The following is a 22,795-nucleotide window of genomic DNA, read 5'->3' as shown; positions in this document are numbered from 1 at the left end:
GAGTAGCTCACGGTGTAGAGGCTCCCTTGACCTGACACCTTTGTGAAGGTTCTTTTGTCTTTGTTGCTGTCAGGTGCCCACAGCAGCATGCTGCTGTGAACGCACACTGTCTGTAACCTGTGGATCTCCTTCACAGCTGCATCTGTTGAAAGATGTAGGATCCTGCCATGACAATCTGCTCAGCTATTTATACAAGGTGGAGCAACCTTTGCACAAGAATAGAAGTATCTGCTTTGATAAATTGCTATAATATAGTCCAGCGCAGTATGAATCTTCCATTGCTCCACACAGAAGCCTGTTTTGCATAATATACTAAACCTAGGTAAATGGCTGTGCTGTGTACTGATTTAACCTTTACACAGCATATGGATGAAACTAAAAACAAATATTTCAATTCAGAGTTTGCATGTAACTCTGTAAATGGGTATAATTAATTCTGTATTCTTAGAGGAAGAAGCTTCCATGCAGTATATGCAACCTCACAAGTATTACAAACAGATGAGCTTTCTCTGCCTTCTTGAGTATGTGCGAGTTTGAGTATTTATCTTGGAAATGCAGAAGTCATGGTTGTACATGTACTGATTTAGTGAGGTTTGTCATGTCAAGCATTAAATAATGTTTAAACATTCAACAAAGCCATACATGTTGAAATGTTGTATGATGAAAATATTACTGTATTTACTATATATATAGTGTTTTATAATAAAGTAAAATAAATTAATTACATCTAGAATGTGCTGTGAAGTCTTAACTTAATGACTTCTATTGGTACCTCCAAATAGGATATTTTTCTATTCACAAAGAGGTTGAGAATAGTGGAATATATGGCAAAAATACATAATTGTATAATTAATAGGTTTATTCCATGCTGAAAAGAGAAGAAAGAAAACACAATGGTTTTGGTGAAGCCATCTGAAGAAGGCTCCACAGCTGAAATGTTGTTTTCTTTCTTCTCTTTTCAGCATGGAATAAACCTATTATTTGTTCCTGAGCAGCCTATGCATGCTGACACAGCTGCCCACCTGAGCTACATAATTGTATGTTGCTTTTGAGCTGACAAAAGCAGTTTATCTTAGTTCTATGAAGCATTAAAAAGGAATGAAAGCTAATTTTTATACATATCTGAATGCCTTTCTAAAATTGAAAGTCTTATACTCAGGTTTGCTTAAGACAGCAGTTGAACAAAAAGTCAGCTTTCCATCATCCAGGCTAGAGACTTAAATTTTAAATGTCTTGGTTAACTTTATTTTATTAAAGATTTTTATTTTTTTCGTTACAGCAAGTGAAGAATGCGCTTAAGTACACAGTTGGATTTGTCATTGTCTGCTCTGCCCTTCTTCTAATAGGGTGAGTGTTTGGTCTGAATGTGCCATCTTGCTCATGAAGAGAGCTTTAAAGTAAATCAAGGGTTTCCCTGTCTTCTTTTAGTTTATACAAATATTGCTAAACCCCCCACAAAAATGAGATCGGGACTGGATTCCTACTTTACAAAAAAGTTTTGTTGGGTAGAAACTGAATTTCTGCATTTTGCTTTGCACTGTTACATTTCTCCATAGTGAGTGGTGGAGTTAAGAATTTAGCATTGAAAGTTTGTTTTTCATGTTCATTGCCAAACAAGCAAAGTGGAAACTTATTTGAATAAAATTGAATAGTATCACATGTTTTTGGAGTCCTTGAATGTTAACTTTAGTCTTGTGTTTATGTTGAAGCTATGTCAGCACTGTTTAAATTAGGCAAAAAGGTATTATTTTCGCACTGAGGGTAGACGTACTTGCTAGGTGTCACTTTCAAAGTAGAACATTTGACATTGTAACACAGCATCTTACCAGCAGCAGACTTTGAGAAAACTGTCTCATGGTGCATTACCCGCTCTTCATTTAATTCAAAGCCAAGTTCCAGCAGATCTATGTCTCCCGTGGATTAAAAACAGGGCAGAGAAACGTTGCAGGCCTTTTTGCTCATAGCAGGCAGATTTTGCTGTGTCATGACAGGGCTGTATGATTATGTACTTTAAAGGAAACTTGATACTAAAATTTACAGTGATATGTGTCCAGGCCTTTAGATTAATATGATTTGACCTCTTGTAACAGTGTTCTATTTAACCCCTGGCTTACAGTGTTTGTTCTCAACTACGTTTGCTTGGTATAAACATAATTGATTTCTTTGTTCACTACAGACAGTAACATGCTTGCGGTTCAAGTCATAATTTAATGTGCTCTGAACCATTAAATAGAGCTCTTGTTGAAACACTGTGTTGAATCAAGAAGCCAATCCATGTGGCAGATTGTGTGGGCCCAGGTTTGAAAAGTTATTTTCTGTGGCAGAAGTAATTTCACTCCACTTTGCCATTTGAACTACCTTCTCTCATTTCATTTTGGGGAAAAAGGTTGTATTTTTTCTAAGTAGAGCCATTGAAGATTCATACATTTTGTTGAATCATTTTGTCGTAATGATGGTCTCAGGAACTGCTGATATCGATGCTTTTCTGTGTGTTTTTAAACTACTTCCTGAGATCCAAGGATTATGTTAAACAAATATATTTTAATCCTTTTGTGTCAATGGTTTACAAATTTAGAGAGCTGGTAGAAATACTGCTGCTACAAAAGTCTTGAAATATAAAAATACAAATACATGATTCTAGAACAAAGCCACTACATTTGGACTGCTTTCCAGTGATTGCAGTGTTTTTTCAAGGCCTAAACCAAATTGCTTTATCTACCAAGAATCATAGAACTAAATTTGTGTAGATCCATTCTGTTTTTAAATGCAAGGTGATAGATAGCAATTGAAATGGTGAGAAGACCCCTTTGCTAATTAATCATTTGGTCAATATACCAATCGCATTCATGAGGAACAAGTAAAATGGTACTATGGGAGTACACTGTAGATAAAGGGAAATTATTTAACTTTGTGATGAAGACCTTTAGTTTGGAAATAAAATGTGCTTTGATCCACGGAAAGTCTAAAGAGATAGCTGTCATACTGTACAGATTGGCAATTGAGAATTTTGTAACATTATGTGTGGAGAAGAGATACTATTGATATCTTTCAGATATGTGAATTAAAGCTTTAAGATTATTTGTATAGGTTCCCAGCTGTAAAATGGATTTCAAATTAATGTTCTGTTATCAAGTATTAATAAATTGAATTGTAACTGTAAATGAAAATGCCCTAGAATTAAGTATGTCCTTGTGGTATCAGTGTCATATAATGTAAGAGATTCTGTTATGACTGATGGAAGTGAATATATTATTCCTTGTTGATCCTTTAATAAAACTTGGAAAGTAATTTATGGATAAGGTGTCAGCTTTGTTGCCAGAATTCTAATATTTCAGAATTACTGTTTTGCACTGTCCTTGGACTTCTGCATCTTCTCTGAGTTTAGTTTGTGTTTTACAAACATGCTTCTTGCATGCATTATGAAATTCATTATTGCCTGTAGCCTCCTATGTCCAATAAATCACAATTATTGTGTGTAGGAAAGGCCATTGATAGAGGTTAATTTAACTATGCAGTTTTGTCAGACCATTCATAACGTGTAAGGTGAAGAAGTGGCTACATCTGTAGCTGTGCTTTGTTCTATTTCTTTACATGAAAGAGAGTGGGGCAGGAGCTGAGAGCTGTAACAGGAGTGCTTGGTCTTGAAATGTAGTCACAAAATCCATCTTTTGGAAACTGGAAACATAAGACAGAAGCTCCGAAATGGTTTTAAAGCCCATTTCTTATTACAATAAAATAGGGAAATGTAAAAGTTATTCTTATTCCAATAATCTTACTGCCTTCAGGTAACATATTAATGGAATTGTAGCCTTTAAAGTGCAGAAAACATTTGTAACAGTAAATGTTTCAGTTTTTCGTATGAATTTAATGTTCATTACAGAGATATTGGTATTGTGATTATAACATCAAAACAGATTAAGATTTTAAAGAATTTAAAATAATTCAATGTTTTAAGTACAGTATCTTTATTTCTAAGCTTGTTCAAACATGTTTGTCAGGTTCCTTTAACGGTTTCAGAAACGAGAAAAGGTAAAAACAGAAAATGGTTTTGTATAATGAATCATACTCAAATTAACTGTTTTTTCATTGTCTTTGTGTTTTTGGTAATAATACTTCTAAGTACCATTTTCTTGCTTTGAAAGGAGCCCACAGTTTCAGTTTCTCAATATTTATCTAATATTGTTAGATGTCGTGTCGTGCAGCATTGGTTTAATGTATTTAGAAGTGACATAATGAATAGGCATCAGTATGTCGCATTGATTTTGGGTAAGTTTCACTCCACTGGTATACGTTTTAATGTTACAGTTTAAATAGCTGAGTGGTCATGTCCACCTAATTGTAAACCTGTCTTTAATGTTTCTGTATTCCATTAGTGAGATGTCATAGAACTACTCTATTTTTGGATAGAAAATGTGAAGTGTGTCTCCTACATTTTTTATTATTAACCTCATTAAGCAGTTCCAGATATCCTTTGTTCTCTTGCGTACTGGTATATGAAGCAACCTACAGAGTTTATGGAGCTTTCTTTGAAGTTTGACATAAATAGGTGAAAACCTTGTGATTCCTCTGTGTTTTTATATGTAATGGCTGAAGTGTGTGAAAACATTTAATTTATATTTATGCTCTCTGTTTTGCAGTGCCTTTGTTCCTCTCAATGTACCAGCTAATCAAAACTCGACTCAGTGGGAGAAAGTTACGTACTTGTTTGAGGAGCTTGGCAGCAGTCGTAAGTAAACTTAATTGATATTTCTAATTTATTCAGTATTGGTCATGAGACTTTTCTAACCTGGGATTATATACTTCAACATATATGTTTTTATTATTGTTTACAAGTGGGGAATGAGCAGATGAGTAGCTCACAAAATTTAAACAAGTACCATGTAAATTATATTATCACAGCACAGATATAAAAAGCTTTGGCATGGAGTCCAGTTTTCTTTAATGAAAGGTTAAAATATTAATTGATCCTTTAATTTAATCAGTGTAATGTTTTTAACAATGTATTGCGACAGCTGTGGGAGTTTGGGTGTTGTGGCAACTGATCTTTTTGTAGATAGATAACAGAAAATACTGTTGACAATATTGCAGCCGTAAGTTTACTGAGCTAATTACCCCAGAGCCAAACCCAAACCAAGTTTGACACGTAAGCTTTTCATGGCTTACCAATTTCTTCAGTTCCTTTCAAATACCTTCTAGTGTATTGTGCACCTCGGCCCAGGAGAAACTATTTCGTTCTCTCTTGTACATCTGTGCAGAATGACAATAAACAATATGAACTGAGCTGAACTAACAATTATCACCGGGCAGCCAAACTGCTAACAGACTTCACAGACCCAGTTCCCATCACACAATTCCACACAGGGTCTTTTTCTTCCTCTGTTTTTCCTCTTCTTTTCCTTTTGGCTTCCACGTTTTAAAGCATCACCAAAGAGAGGGCGGGGAGGCCAATCCCCGCAGCTTTTTGCCTGAACCTTTCCAGGCTCACATTGTTTGCTATTTCCAAAACACATCTTCTCTGAACTCGGCAAATGCAGTAAAAGGATATCCAAAGGTGTATCTATGATATGGCAATGTTGTTATGCTTTTCATCCTAATAGATCCTAAATATCCCAAAATAGGTCCCACTTCATCCACTAGTGCAGTACCCACCTGGGTGACATGCAACATCTATTATGTGCCAAAACCTTTTTAACTAAATAGTTTGACCCTCAATGAAAAACAAACATCATATAACACAGTGAGTTATGAATTGAATTATGTCTGACTTAAAAAAAAATCTAATAATGTTATACTGTTATCATACAAAATGGTCAGTGTGTTGCCTGCAAGAGATGGATATACAAAGTACTAATTACAGAGGTGGGTGTGAATAAATGTGACCTTTGTGTTTTCTGGACTAAAATGTATAATAACTTTGTTCTGAGCAGAGCTATTAAGATAACTTTCTAACGTATTTCAAGCAAAAGATTTATCCAGTGTATAAATATGTATTTTATAGGATGCTTATTTTTCCTATTTCGCCAGGGATTTGAAAAATGTTGGAGGGAACTGTATACTGTATTGTACAATATATAATAAAGAAATGTGACTACCCAGCATTTGGAGAATTTGATTAATTAATTCATTGGTAAATGAATTAAGCAAGGCCAGATCATACAAGCCTAAAGTGGAATTTCGCTGTGATAGTTAATAACCATGTAGTCAGCACATTGTTTTAATGTCTCATCCAGAGGGTGGAACTTCCTGCAGGACATTGTCCTTTGTCGTCTTACTGGGGCTTTGTGTCCAGATTAGAGTGCCACCTACTAGTCCATAAACACCACTTACAGCAGCACCCTGGTTGTCCTTTGGAAGTCTATTGTCTCAGTACTCACCAGGCCCAGTCTTGGTTAGTTTATGAAATATGATAGAATCAGGCTACAGAGTGAAAATACTGCGGCAGCATGGTGCCTTTTAAGGGCCTCCATAAACCCCATGAGCATATAGTATGTAAAATAGTTACCTGTTGCTCAGGAAGGCCTTTGGGTTTCAGATTAAAATGGTACTCTCTAGTTAAATTTGTAGTGATAAATAATTCTCAAAAACTCTGCATGTAAAATGGCCTCTGGGTACTCGCCTACACTAAAATGTTTCTGTGACTAGTAAATGTCATCTGTTGAAAAAAGGTGTTACATTTAAAATGTGATTATCTGGGATGAGCCAGATACAAAGTGTAAGAACTTCACAAAAATGACAAACTTTCTTGCTGTTTTTTCCTATGTTCTATTGTAAGATAAGTTATATATGCTGGTTCATTTCTTGTTAAATTGTCTGTTCAGTTTTGTTTCCACTTGGTATTGGCACATTAACACTGTCAATGTCAGAACAGCTCATCTTGCTCTAGGGACTTGGTCATCAGCTTCATCTGCTTCTCCCTGTGAGTCATCTGTACTGTCATTTATTTCCCTGGAGCTGAAGTCTAGTGGTGGAATAACGGAATAACAGATTCCGATGTGTCCTGCTGATGGACTCTGTCTCTGGGGTCTGTGAGAAGACCCAGTACTGTCCTCAGGCCCCTGTGTCTGTATCTGAGCTTCACTCTTGTCTACCAGAGGTGCACCTGGCTTGCACAGTGGCCATACCAATCCATGGCCTGCGAGAGAATTGCCAGATTGCTGAGCATGTTGGTGTCTTGCTATCATATGTGAAGATTGTAAAGATATATGTAAATAAAAAGCTGCAAAGAATAATTGCTTGAAGGACCTTAAGGATGAAGGTATTGTTTCTGAATCATGTCAAGCACTGTTATTGCATACAGACGGTGTCCATTAAACTACCTGTGTGGCTTGCCAAAGTCATTTTGTTCACCTGAACCTGACTTAGGTTTTGCATTGCAAAGGAAGCGAATACGTACGCAATTAAAATATGAGCTTTTGTTTTTTCTTTGATGTTACTTTTTAATGACATGGGTTTGACCCACAAAAATGTTCAGTTTGAGCATTCAGGATTTGATTGAAAGTATTCACTTGTAAACATTTTTTACAATTCCACAAAATGAGATCATTGGAATGAAGTGAATACCTTTGCAAGGCAATGCATTAGGTTTGTTTTTTCACTTAGATTGGCAGGTATCGTGCCTTTAATTAAATAAACAAAACTTTTCTTCTCAATCTCAGTCTTGCTTGTCTAGTAAAAAACTAAACAAAGCTGATGCTCTTGTAAGGTGGGATGTTTTTTGTTTGTTTGTGATAAACACGCTTTTTTGAATTGAATATAACTCACCAAGCATAGCTTTTCTCTATACTAAAGAAAATAGCACTTTCTTTTTTTTTTGTTTTCAATGTCTTGTTTCCAGCCTTTTACTTTGGTTTCTTTTTATGGAACGATGTGTGTCTGATTTTTAGTAGTAATGATGATTCAAAAGACATTTGTGGATAATTATGAAGAAATTTTATATTTTCTGAGCTCAGTGACTCTGTACAGCAGAGCAGATTCACTACTGTGTGTTAATATTGTTCCAGCCCATAGTTTTTGTAATTGTGTGACATATTTCATTATTAAACTATTCATCAGTGAAAACCGATTAATCACGGTTCAGGCAGAGGATGCCAAAACATATATGTGCAAGTCAAGAACTATTTTTAAAAGGAGCAGTATTAAACTAAATATATAGTACCATTTCAGATGAAAAGTGCCTGTATTCATTTACAAGTGTATTGTGTACCAACATTTCTTACCAGATTTATTGGTTATTTAGCATAATTAGTTTTTGTTAAGTCAAATGATGTTAAATCTAGAAAGAAAGATACTGTGTGTGTACTTCACAGCAATAGCCTACTGCCTGAGGTTTTAGGTCTCCCTCTATCCAGGTATGAAATTGATGCCTTCAGGTCATTAACCTGTATATCTATGGAGCCAGTTGGTCCTCCTTTGATGTATTGTGTACCTTGAGCATTCCAATGCATTTCCATTCCCAGTCTGAGTCCATTGTCTGTTTACAAGTAGAGTGGACCATCTTGGAGGAATTAAAATTTTCCAATTATTGCAAATGCCTTTTTGTTTTTTTAGGAAGATTACATTTAGATTTTTGAACTGGACAAAAACTTCCATCTGGTATTTCTTCTTAGAAATAGTGTGAGGTGAAGAGTCATGCAGAATGAAACTTTAAATTAGTGCCACTATATTTTATTGCAGTGACAAGATATTTCTGTTTAATTATGCAACTAAGGCTAGGCACTAAACGCAGTCATGCATGGACTTTGCCTTTGAATTGTGGGCAGTATAATGAGAAATTTCTTATTAAAAAAATAAAAGGGGGGAATATATTCTTGAATATAATCTATTTCTGTACTCCATATCTTATTTGTCCTGGTATGTTTAATAATAACTAAGGATGAAGGGCAAGTCCCCAACAGAGTGTCCATTGATCTATAATAAATTGACATGAATATCTTTAGCAGAATTGTTCAGTCATGCCCACATCAAAATTGTCTGGCTTTGCATGGAATTACAATACCTTTAAGTGGTTCTGTCTCATCCCGGACAATATATTTAGACCATATTTTAATCATTCATGCATGTGGCTTACAGTTAATTCCTTCTTTTATTATTTCTTTTGAGATATTGTTTTCAGGGGGTAGCTAGAGTCTAATTTTCTTTGCTCTCTCTATTCATAAAACAATATGAATCAAAATAAGATCATAACTTTCCATATTGTAGATAGCTGAGTGACCAGAACAACCCCTAATACAAAGCTGCTGAGTATTAGGGCACAGTTTGCTTGCACCTGCACTTTTCCTCACTAACACTTTGCAAAATCATAAAACAGTAATCTCAGTATGGATTCCGTCAACTTTAGCTGTGGCACGTAATGGACAGATGAGATGTTTATGGGCTGGTTTTAAAATTTCTTATTAAATCACTTACAGTGGGCTGCATAAGTATTGGAACCCTTGATAAAGATGAACAAAAAAACCAATATAAAATAAACAGCGGTGATAATGAGCTATATTTTATGTCATCCAAATTGGGAAAACTACAAGTTTCTAATAAAATTATTTAAGAACAAATGTTTTTAAATTGGTAATACCATTTAATCAAGGGTGCCAATCATTCTTGAGACCACTGTGTTTTGATTTGTGTCCAGCTGTGTTTTCATACAGAAATCCTGGTTCACGGTATGTAATAAATGAAGGAAATATTCACTGCTGATAGAATCCTAGTTTCAGAAGGTTCAGATTAGAGTTTTGAATATTTCATACATGAAAATTAAAGAACATCACACAAGATATCTCAGAATCTAAATAGTTTTAAATACAGTTGATTATGATAGATTGTGTATTATTAGTTAAGTATTGAAAAAAGTTAGTTTTTTTTTTCTTTTTCAGAAAGGTTTTTTTCTCTGTGTAGCTTAGTGCTATGTATACTGCAGTTCAAACACAAATCTCAGATGCCTTTTACCATTTTGCTTTGCAGATGGCTTGGCTGCCCTGTCCTTCTCCATTAGCTCCTTGACCTTGATTGGAATGCTGGCAGTGATCACATACACGGTAAGTAGGAAAAGGACCAGTGGTTGCTACCACTTCATTAACATTGATTTCCATGTACTCAGGAGAACTATGACAGTACAAATTGACCTGTGTGTTGGCAATGGAAGTTTTGACATTTGGCTGGTCATTTCTTAAAGGCACAGTACGTTCATGTTCTGGGAAGTGTCACTGCAAACAGGCTTTGAGTGAATGTTTTGTAACTATACCACTTGTCTGAGTAAATGTAGCAGCACAAATAACTTGTTGAAATTATTTTTAGCTTAAATGCTCTGGGCCCTGTGCTTCAGTCCTTGACACCTTTCAGTCATACCATGGAAAAAACAGAATTTAAGAACCATTGAGCGATTCTTTAGAGTATTTTGCTGAAGCATAACTTACCATATCTATTATATGGTTAGAATGTGTGACTTTCAAGTGCATAAGCATGGCCCAACTCTTATTTTCTGTATGTCTACCGACCTAATGAGTGAAAATTCGAATAATCCTTGCCTGTATTTTGATTCCTGCTCCCTTCTGTAGCTGCCTGTTTTTTTTTAAGTAAGAAAAACTAACTCTGCTGTAACCCTGGTTAATGTCATAGATTTTTCACAGCTGCTCTCATGGTAACTAGGCTGTAAAGTGCTTCAGGGTTTTAGTACCACAGTGGAGCTAGGCAAAACAACAGTTTGGATAAACAAAGGAAAAAAATAAAAATAACTTTTCTGCGAGTTTCTTTCTATTAAAACATGAAGCCAGAAACCCTGACATCTCCCTAGAGCTGTCAAAAGGAATTACAGTAAGTTACGTCTTAAGTGTCCCACACGGTCTCTGAAGCTGCAGCCGTTGTGCATAGTCCATGAACAAATCTCAAATCGGTGCCAGAAGTCAAAAATGTTTTCATATTCTTTTGTAGTTTACTTTGTATAAAGTTTTCCATTTTTGGTGTGGTCTGATAATTGGCAAGGCCATCGGTTTCTGTACAAAAAATGTATTTTTTTTACCTGCTATAGATTGTTTAGGATTGAGCACATAAGTTATCATTTCAAGTCTTATTACTTTGCCTCATTAACCTAATGGAGTCAAAGTGACTAGTTCCTTATGTGGTGATAACAAAAGAGCTGTACAGTATGTGCTAATTTATCATAGGCTCTTGTCCAAAGCTGACCACTTAGAATTAATTCAAAAACATAACAATACTGTTTACTGCTTCTGAAAAGGAACAAATGTTTTAGTCTGACGTTTCCAACATCCAATGTACGGCTGTTAAGATTTATAATTTAAGTGCAGTTTGAAAATGAATGTGTTGTCCTAAAAATATCAAAATACAAATCCTCACAGTGACTAGAACGTCTCTTAATTGAGCTCTGTTCTAATCTGTATAAACAGTTTCAGTTTCTGGGCAGTTTTAAGTAAATGTCTGTAGTATGACATTCATTGCGGTTTTGAAGTAATCATTAAAAGGTGGAGTGCAGCTACCCTTTCTAGGATGCATTGTTATATTGGAAATTTCATTTTTGACACCTATTTTGTTTTAAAGTTAGATCTTCAGCTAGTATTATTCCCCATCCCCTGATTATTCCCCATTAGTCCAAGTACAGTTACAGACACAAATTTTGGCAGCTTTCATTTTAGTACAGTGTTATTTATTCATTGTGTCTAACAATGTTGTAAATTGTATTTCAGTGGTCCTTTGAAACTATAGTTAATACTTTGCTGGCTAAATTTATTAGTGAACGATATTAAAAATGAAGGGTGCTCACGCTGTCTTCTGTAACTATACTATGTGGTGGTATCATCACATTTGGCATACTGTTTCCAACAAAAAGCAAGCAATTTATGTTTAATAAATTTGCTGCACTGCAAAAACATAATTTAAAATGCATTTTGTGATGCTGCTTTAAATTGCTTTTTAAGTAGCTTCTCATTTTCATCCCCAAATAAATGTATGGTAATTTACCATTGACTAAAATACTATAGTGGATTTTCATAGCAAATATTATGCATTCTGTTTAAACACAAACATTTTAATATAGTACAGATTTGCTACTGTTTGTGGTTTGACATAATGGAAATGAGTAACAAATAGCATTTCTACAATGCTAATATAAATTAGAATATATGTGTATATGATATTTCCAGTATGTAGAGTGTGCATATATAGAAACACAAACCATCTACCCCTTGAAGAAAAGGACATACAGAATGAGTTTACAGAAACTCTGATCCCCCTTCATGTGTTGTGGGAACTGCAGAACTAATCAAATGCGCTCAAGCTGGTCAAAAGATAAAAAATGCTTTGAAACACAAGCAAACATTTTCTTCTCTGAAGGACCCTGAAGTGCTAAAATAAAATGATATGCGGAGTTATCACACACATTGAGGAGACTAGCAGAACTGTGAAATAACTGATAGACTAAAAAGCATACTAATACAGTAGCCCTGTCTGTGGATGGCACTGTACTTGCATTTCAATCTAAATTGAGAACCATGAGGTGATAGTTGATCCAAGCTTGATGTTTGCCCCACATGTGCAAAACCATCATGCTTCCACCTCAGAAATATTGCTAGACTATGTCCTATGTTGTTGTTTAATGTTGGTGAAAAGCTGGTCAACACATTTGTCCTTTCTCGACTCGATTACCAAAGGTATGTTTCAGAATATTTAGAAATCCAGATTCTTATTTTGAATTACAATATATCATACCAATTCATGTGGTGTGAAAATAAATCACCCAAAACATAACCATCCTTGAAGAAAGGTTAAGCCTTCATCCAATTGAACCTACAACCTAAAACACTGCCTAAAAATCAAGATACACTTCTAAAACATATTCCTACTATACAGATCACAAATTGCGTTTCATTTGTAACACTTTCCATAAGAACAAAAAGGCTGTTCTCTGTTTGAAAACCATGAATTCCAAGAGTGCAATCTTTATATATAATGTGTTTTACCCCTGGCCTGAAGGTTTAATAGACCAGGGCTGTGTAATTCACTCTGAATCTCTGGAGTATGATTTAAAAAGCTCCTTGCAAGGGATGTTGAGTAGGGCTCATGGCTTTGCCCCATGTGCTGCACTTTCAAATCTTCAGCTGTAAGATGCTGATGCAGAAAGAAAAGGTAAAGAGATTAGTTTTCAGGACTTCTATACAACAGCTATAATTTGGTTTTAGAGGCCGAAGATCTAACGTATTGTTTAGGAAATGTTATACAATTGTTTACAAAAAAGGAAACTTTTCCATAGTTTTATCACATTCTTTTCAGTAGTACAACGCAATGGCATTTAACAAATGGTTTTTCAGATCAACTTATTATTCATCTTGGTGCCATACTGCTGTTTAATTTAAAGCAGCATTGTATGGATTACTAGAAAGAGCTTTGGTGGTTTGTTTATAGCACCTCAAAGTTGACTTTGGCCCCTGAAACCTTACTAATTGTGTCACATATCAGTGGGGTCTTCATTTAAGATGCAATGATCTGTGGTATGCACTGAGACCAGGATCCTCGAAAGAAGTCAGGGTATCAACTTAGTCAACATGGCTAAGCTTGTTGGATAGCTTGTTCTAGATCCACACAACACTTTGTGCTTTTTTTCTTAAAACTAAAAAGATGCAGTCCACTTTTAGCCTGTCAGTATAGAGTGTACCTTTAAGCCCAGTGATGTCTAATATGATGTTCACTGGACTGATTCTATGAGGTATTCTATGTACATGAAATTGTGATGCACTGTACATTTTTAACATAGCATCCCTCGATTTAAATTCTATACTTTTTAGCTATAGATTCTTACAGTCTTTTTTTATTGCTTCCTCATATAGTCCAGAAGTCATATTGTTCTCGAGTTTCGTATCAAGTTCATTTTTATTAGTGATGTAGTGATGTGAGGGTTTTGATTTACTGTGGCAATCAGAAATGGTAATAGTAAATGGATACTTGACAACTTTTAGGACTTAATCAAACAAAATTGATGGACTCAAACACAGATTCTAAATGTAAATATATTGATATAGCACCAAAAAGCATCCATCAGAAATAGATAATATTTAATAACTAATCTGCTGTTATACAAAACTGATCATTCACTTAGGGATTACAAGAATTGTTAACGTCAGAGTTAGAATACATCCACTATAAGGTTATGGTTTACCCACGTAGGTTTTATTTGTCTGCTATAATTACACCACATTCATTATCTCAGATACAAGTTAATGCATATTAACGATCATGAAATAAACATCAAAAATGTGTTTGGAATAATAGTTTGATGCTACAGTGACTTGTAATACTAACTTAAATATCTGTGTATACTATGCGTTTGCCCAGAATTGTATCAAATTCCTTTTTGAATTTCATTAGCTTATGCTGCAGTGCTTGTTAAACCATTTAGATCATTTAGAATTTAGATCATTAATATAAATAAGCAAGAGCACAAGACCTAATACAGATCTTTGTCATACTACATTGATTATATCACCAGTTCAATATATACTTCTTATCTGTACTCAGTTTTCTGTTCTTTTAACTATTTCTGAATTTAAACTCACCTATCCCCATATGCTTACTGGTTGTAAATTGAAATTAAATTTTTCAATAAAAGCATTCTGAAAATTATAAATATATCATATGGTATACTCCATCAGTGACTGTTATTGTTACTTAAAATTTTTAAAAACTTATTTAACTTGCATTAACTATTACATAAAGTTACAAATCAGAGGCTATTGATGCTACTAACCTGTTTGCTAGTTCATGCAACTGAGTTCATACTACCTCTCTGTGTTTTGCAATGACCTAAGAATCAACATCTCTTGTTTTCTCACAATTAATAGAAAACTATCAGGCCTTGGAGGCCTTTATCTTGGGTGTTTCTAATGGCTGCACATTTCTGTTTCATCTGTACTAACACTATTTAGTACTTTCTGATACCTGAGGCATGTTGGTTTCTTTATTGAAATGTTCCTGCATGAATAACTCATTTATTTATGACCCATTACACTTTTCCAGATTTTTCCCACTACCCCATTTTACAGGTGACTACTTCCAATAATGGTTGTAGAGGGTTGTGAGGGGTTCATTTTAGAAGGGTGCATTAAGGGTTGTTTTAAGAATAAACCTTGAAAAACAACCTTGGACATATAACAGTCATTATTTGTCATTTCCTCTTAAAGACCTCTGTACCATAGTATGATGTGGATACTTAATTACAAAAATTTAGTTTTGGTAGAATTGTTTTATTTTTAATACCAGTTTATAATAACTTTCCATTGTCTGTTCTAATTAAAAACATTGGACTGGAGTAATGGTGATCAGAACACCTGGTTTGCTTCATCTTCCTATATATCAAAGCAGGATGTCTCTGAGAAGCCACTAAGGATAAGTACATGAGAGCCAAGCCAAGCTCTACATTATTAACTTTTATGGTAGAGATTTGATCACTTGTAGTTAATGCCATTAGAAAACTTTTCTTTAAGATTTGTTGCAAAGAAAATAATTAAAATAGGCTTGGGCATAAATCAGCTTGTCCATTAGCTCTGAGGAGTATAACTGGTTTATGCACTTACGCTAGATGTGTTTCTAATGAAATTTGTCACTACAAAGTATGCATTTAAGCATACTTTAAATAACAGCTTCCTTCCTGCTGCAGGCCTCAACACAATACCCACATTCAATTACTTTCAAATTCTGCTAAAATCCAAAATATATGCAGCAAAAAAATGTGCAATTCTTTCTTAATGTTATTAAAAGCTTTATCAGTTTTTTTGTTGCAAAATGTTTTTTAGAAAATAAACTAATACCTATCATAATAATCTTTGTTCGAGAAACATAACATTGTATTTTTCAGATTGGCATATATTTTAGAAGCTCTTTTGATGTGTGTAAGACTATAAAATAAATGGCTTAAGGTACAAAGAAAAAATGCTTATGACAGAAGCGATAGAACATTGATGAATAATTCATGTCTTTTTCCTTTCTTGGTTACATTTTAAAATATGTCAGGACTTGAAATCAAAACATAACCAGTGCTTTACATCTGAAGTATGGAAATGATAGTTTGAGTTATTCTGGATATTAATAATTATTGACTATTCTGTTAATGTGATGCATCACATCCTTTCTCAGTCTGGTGTTACTGGATCAAGTAGTCTTTAGAAGTTAAATGGTTTTCTGTAATTTATCAGAATCAAGCAAAGCTTAAAGAATTGTTAGGATTGATGTGTTTTACCAGTTTCTCTTTTTAACTAATAATGTATCTGTGCAACTGTAAAATCACCAGTAGGAGAATTGTTGCTGTGAGGGTTTAATGTACTCTGACAGTGTACAGAATAAATACAGAATAATCTCATATTGTGTTTAGTACCAAGCAGTAGATTTTCCCTTAAAATGCTCATCTGCTTCTGTAGAGGGGCTTTTGATGTTTGAGGTGTAATTAGAGCATGCCTCATTGGTTTCTGCGACATTACTAAGCTTGAAATAATGCAACAGCTTTAAGGCAGCTGTCAGTGGGAGTTCAAATGCATTCAGAGCCATATTTCATATTTCATGTAGAATCAATATATTTATTGATTGCTCCCTTACAGGAGACAGATGCATATCATTTGAGAATATTTTTTTCTGAGTCTAGGAACTGGCTTTTTACATGTGCTATGGCCTTTTATAGCTCTTTACTTGGTCTTTTCAATGTTGTATTATTACTGAGGTGGTAATGAGTAAAATGTATCTTAACTGTACGTCAGTGGGATTGGCATATGCATTTTCTATTAAGCCAGTCATAATCTTCCAGTTTAATATTAGCAACTTGAAATGTCAAAATGTCTGCATTGTAAAAATCACTGAAGTTGTTCATGTTATTAAGATAACTTTGTGGTACTATGAATTTCTTAAAATGTATCCGAAGTTGATTTTTACAAATCTGTTCTTTTTGTAAAGATAGTGTAAATATGGTATGAGTACCAAAATCTGAGGGCAAAACATTTGTCCCTGCTGTTTGCTGTAGAAAGAAAGTGGTAATTCATTTTTGATAATGTGCTACATTTCCTTTAAATAGGGCCTTTCTGTAGGTTCTATGTGCAGGGATTTTTTGTTGCCACAGGCTGCCTGCATTCACAGCAGAAAAGGTACTCCTACAGCCTGCAAAAATGAAGATTTCACTAGCACATCTGGGTCTCTGAATCCACCTGTTTCTGTTGAACCATAAAAATTCTGCACTCTTCTCTTTATTGTTTAGACACCGAGTTCATGTTAATATCTACAGTGAGTTTAAGTTCAGACAGGACAGGTGGGATTTATTTATTTCCAAATAAAAAAATATTTTTTAACTATAAAAGAGGAAGCTTGTTTCATTGGTTTCTGCAGAACAAACTGGTGTCTATTTTGTTTTTTTCTCTTCGTCAAAGTCACTAATTTATTGACGGTCAGAAGTAAAAGGTTTCTCATTGCCGGCTTCCTCTATGAACTTGCTTGGCATTCGGCTCATGTTCTCAACTAAGGAGCCCTGTGATCCATTTTAAAAAAGCTGATGGCTTCAATATCAACTAATAGTATATCAAACAGCATCTTCATCTGTGATTGCTCTAAATTTACAATACCAAATAATAGTTTGTTGTTTTTTTAGATTAAATCCATACTTATATTTTTTCATTATGGATCCTAGATCTTTACATGGTCAGTAAAATAAATAGCAGTGAGTATTAGAAAAGGCATTAGCAAGAAAGACAGCTGAACTATATAAAAACCTATATTTCTGAGCCCAATCCCCTTATAAGGTAAGTCTCATATCCTTCTGTATTGCTGATTGCGGTTGTCAATGTCTTTGCTTGTATGTAATGTTGACTTACAGCCATACACCTACTGGTGATGTTCACTAAAGTTGGAAATGTGGTTTTCTTCTGCCAAAATACAGCCCAGTGATATTTTTTAAAATGCAGACAATTCTATGGGTATTTCTGTTTGGTCAGGTCACCTCTGAATTTTATCAATTTGCAAAATACTTGTAGATATTTCATTTTTTTATTCTTTTAAAAGCCAATATACTTAAAAATGATGTCAGACAGATATGCGCACTCTAAAAGATTAGTGGAAGACCAATCCCCATGCCCACTTTCCAATTCCTTCACAGTAGGAAAAACATTTTTATTGCCACAAGGGGGCACTGTTAGGCAACAGATTGCAAGAATTACTGTATTCAAGTAGCACTGAATTTCTTCTTGTCACAATCCAAGTGAGTTGTCATAGAATGCATGAATTTATTTTGTACTCCTTTGGGGGCTATTTCTAGTACTTACTAAAAACAATTATTAAGGAAACACCTTGTTTAATGTTTATAGTTTCTTATATACATTTTTGTGCATGGGTGTTTGTATTTCATGCACAGACACACACATATAATTTCATATTTTGCCTTTTGTTTTCAGGCCTATGGTATGTCTGTCCTGCCCCTAAACCTCATAAAAGGCACCCGGAATGTTGCATATGAACGTCTGGAAAACGTAGAAGACATCGAGGAAGTAGAGCACCAAATAGAGAAGATCAAAGCCACGGTTGGTCACTGATGATTCATGGCTTTTTTAATTAAAATATATTTTAAAAAACATGTATTTCAGATGAAATGGCAAATTTTCAATAACTGAATTTGCTAACATAACACATGTGACTTGACAATTGTGAACAGTTTATGTGCTCTTGCTGTGGATGATCCGTCAGTGTGTTCCTTGTGTTTCACCAGTGTACCGATGGCCGACCCCTGTCCTCCAGAGACAGGTGTGCTCTGCACCAACTGGAGTCAAAGCTGCAGGTTCTTCACCGAAGGGAGAGACACTTGGAAATAGCTGAAAAGAACTGCTGCACTATGTTCTGCAGAGCCCTTCGTCCTTTTAAGGTGAAGTAGGCTAAAAACATGATCATTTTACTTCCATCAGAAATAGAGTTAAGATGTCACAGCTGCTGTGTCCAATGAGTTTTGCATGCTGGACTAAGGCTCACATTTGCCTGATGCACACCAGGTGTGAAAATGCCTTTAGCAGGTTTGTGTTCATCTCATGTACTCCATTGGAGCACTGGAGTGATTGTTGGGAGGTACTTGCAATAAAGTCTGTTGAGGCTGTCCTTAACTGATTTGATGGCAAGTTCCTAATTTGAATCTGAAGCTCCCAATGTTGCAGCCAGTTACATTAGTCACTGCATAAGTCATGGTAAGCAAAAAATCTTATACAGTGCCTTGCGAAAGTATTCGGCCCCCTTGAACTTTTCAACCTTTTGCCACATTTCAGGCTTCAAACATAAAGATATAATTTTTTTATTTTATGTGAAGAATCACCAACAAGTGGGACACAATTGTGAAGTGGAACGAAATCTATTGGATTTTTGAAACTTTTTTAACTAATAAAAAAATGAAAAGTGGGGCGTGCAAAATTATTCGGCCCCTTTACTTTCAGTGCAGCAAACTCACTCCAGAAGTTCAGCGAGGATCTCTGAATGATCCAATGTTGTCCTAAATGACTGATGGTGATAAATAGAATCCACCTGTGTGTAATCAAGTCTCTGTATAAATGCACCTGCTCTGTGATAGTCTCAAGGTTCTGTTGAAAGCGCAGAGAGCATCATGAAGACCAAGGAACACACCAGGCAGGTCCGTAATACTGTTGTGGAGAAGTTTAAAGCCGGATTTGGATACAAAAAGATTTCCCAAGCTTCAAACATCCCAAGGAGCACTGTGCAAGCGATCATCTTGAAATGGAAGGAGTATCAGACCACTGCAAATCTACCAAGACCTGGCCGTCCCTCTAAACTTTCAGCTCAGACAAGGAGAAGACTGATCAGAGATGCAGCCAAGAGGCCCATGATCACTCTGGATGAACTGCAGAGAACTACAGCTGAGGTGGGAGAGCCTGTCCATAGGACAACAATCAGTCTTACACTGCACAAATCTGGCCTTTATGGAAGAGTGGCAAGAAGAAAGCCATTTCTCAAAGATATCCATAAAAAGTCTCGTCTAAAGTTTGCCACAAGCCACCTGGGAGACACCCCAAACATGTGGAAGAAGGTGCTCTGGTCAGATGAAACCAAAATCGAACTTTTTGGCCACAATGCAAAACGATATGTTTGGCGTAAAAGCAACACAGCTCATCACCCTCAACACACCATCCCCACTGTCAAACATGGTGGTGGCAGCATCATGGTTTGGGCCTGCTTTTCTTCAGCAGGGACAGGGAAGATGGTTAAAATTGAGGGGAAGATGGATGCAGCCAAATACAGGACCATTCTGGATGAAAACCTGTTGGAGTCTGCAAAAGACCTGAAACTGGGACGGAGATTTATCTTCCAACAAGACAATGATCCCAAACATACAGCAAAATCTACAAAGGAATGGTTCACAAATAAACGTATCCAGGTGTTTGAATGGCCAAGTCAAAGTCCAGACCTGAATCCAATCGAGAATCTGTGGAAAGAGCTGAAAACTGCTGTTCACAAACGCTCTCCATCCAACCTCACTGAGCTCGAGCTGTTTTGCAAGGAAGAATGGGCAAGAATTTCAGTCTCTCGATGTGCAAAACTGATAGAGACATACCCCAAGCGACTTGCAGCTGTAATCGCAGCAAAAGGTGGCTCTACAAAGTATTAACGCAAGGGGGCCGAATAATTTTGCACGCCCCACTTTTCATTTTTTTATTAGTTAAAAAAGTTTCAAAAATCCAATAGATTTCGTTCCACTTCACAATTGTGTCCCACTTGTTGGTGATTCTTCACATAAAATAAAAAAATTTATATCTTTATGTTTGAAGCCTGAAATGTGGCAAAAGGTTGAAAAGTTCAAGGGGGCCGAATACTTTCGCAAGGCACTGTATAAACCCATGCACATGATATATCAGGTTATAATACCCTTTCTGTCTGATCTGGACAGATAGCTTTGTCTGTTTTGTTTTTATAGTACAGTATGAATTAAAAAAATCAATCTTGTGGGGATATACAAGGTGATAAAAGAAAGTATTACTAATTATTAATATTTTCTTCTAATAGTAATAATATGTGATAGAATATATTAATTAAAAAAGAACAGCATAATCTGTACAACCATATTGCTCATCACTTTGAGGAATTTAAATTTAATGAGAAGCTCCTCAGAAGTTTAATTTATATGAATTTGTATGCTAAAAGGTGGAAAAGAATATTTAGTTATAATGATATGAAATGATCATATGACTGTAGGCCTAAAAATATTTTTTTAAAAAAACAAGGGAGAAAATGACAGTAAGATGAAAGTCACATTATACTTGTATTTCAGTAGTCATATGCTGCTGGATTTGGAATTGAGAAATCTTCGTAGCTTGTGCACAGCAAATAAATTTCATTTCTTTGTGCTACGCTAACCTGTGAGGCAGAAATTGAACTGCAGTAGCTTCAAAAAACAGGATGAACGCATTTATCTGCAGTGCCTCCAGATGATGTTATTTCAGCCATGTAAAATGGAAAATGAGATTATATTCTTTCTGAACACAATGAAAATGCCTGTACCAAGTTCTGAAAGCCACAATATCTGCCACCTAAGAAGAAAAGAGTTATTTTTTTCTTTTGATAAGATGTTCTACAAATTTGCACATTTTGTATTTTGTAAGTATATGGTACATACAGGGTGCCTACAGAAACAGAATTGAGAGCAAATAATGTATCACTGTAACATATATTTAGGGAACAGATCATCAAGAAAAAAAAAGATCCTGTTCTTTTTATAGGACTTATAGCAGTCATATTTAGGCTCAGACTAAATGACCAGTGTTCAACAGTTCAATTTCAGAGAGCTGTTTTGGCAGAGAAAATGTACTGTATGTGTGCAATACTTGGTAATGATCTAAAGACACTGACTAGTCACGGTGATGCGTCTTAAAGGGATCAATCTATTTTTTATTTTATTTTGCCAAGCAAGTCAATTGAGAACAAATTCTAATTTTACAATAGCAACCTAGAGACCCAATTATACAGGGAATCTGCTGCAGCAATTTGACTACAGCACCTTGCCAAAGGCTACAACATTGGTATCCCATGTGAGATTTGAAACCACAACCCTCTAGCTTTCATTTAAAACACAGATCACAGTGGGTGATGATAGAAGAAGAATGCCTTTCCTTTAGTTTTTGATGTTGTATAAGGCAAGGAAGAGCACAATGTTGAACTGGTTCTTGATAAAGGCTTTTTAAAGCCTTTAAGCATTGGCTACCATATATTACCCCTCTGATTTTTATCCAATAGCTGAAAAGGACATTGGTAATAGCTAGCAGTTTCATATCTTGCAGTTATTATATCGAATACTTAACCTTGTATACAAGTTTCCTAAGGCAAACTGTTAGCTGTTAGCTATTATAGCAAATAGCTTTTAGTAAAACGGTGCCATTTTCGTTCTCCCAGAGACACAATGCAATTTAATGCAGATCTTGTTCCTGGTACAATCAGTGAAGTATTTAATTGATGTTTACAAGTTTCTCAACATTGCCCACACTGGTATAAACAGTCATAATGGAGATGTACCTGAAATGTTTTTAGGCAGTAAATTCAAAACATACAAATAACCACAAAACCTGGAGCATAACATAAGGTAAAATAGGTAAAGATAGGTTTTGGTATACACTGTAGTCCTAAACTTAAAGCTATAGTTGCATTGCATGTAAACTGTGTATTAGTTTTAATGCTTGTTGTTGTCAGAAAATCAAAATCCATCTAAATATTGCTGAACGTTGCTAGCATTTTATATAATAACTTGATTAATTGTTTCAGTATAGCTGTTATTTTATATTTAGGG

At 35.2% G+C, this 22,795-nt stretch overlaps 1 protein-coding gene across 2 annotated transcripts in view; it reads left to right on the top strand.

The window, feature by feature from the left end:
• Window positions 1–22,795, top strand: part of lmbrd1 (LMBR1 domain containing 1) — an 85,681-nt gene that overhangs the window by 25,996 nt on the left and 36,890 nt on the right. For both annotated transcript variants that reach the window (XM_006638871.3, XM_015363265.2), the window contains exons 5-9: window positions 1,280–1,347; window positions 4,638–4,726; window positions 9,955–10,028; window positions 18,420–18,545; window positions 18,731–18,883. In XM_006638871.3, the coding sequence (XP_006638934.1) occupies window positions 1,280–1,347; window positions 4,638–4,726; window positions 9,955–10,028; window positions 18,420–18,545; window positions 18,731–18,883 (510 nt within the window). The remainder of the gene's footprint in view (window positions 1–1,279; window positions 1,348–4,637; window positions 4,727–9,954; window positions 10,029–18,419; window positions 18,546–18,730; window positions 18,884–22,795) is intronic.

The sequence above is a fragment of the Lepisosteus oculatus genome, chromosome 17 (genome assembly GCF_040954835.1).
Source record: "Lepisosteus oculatus isolate fLepOcu1 chromosome 17, fLepOcu1.hap2, whole genome shotgun sequence".
Classification (NCBI taxonomy): Eukaryota; Metazoa; Chordata; class Actinopteri; order Semionotiformes; family Lepisosteidae; genus Lepisosteus; species Lepisosteus oculatus.
The sequence above is the reverse complement of the archived record's forward strand: the minus strand, read 5'-3'. Positions and strand labels throughout refer to the sequence as shown.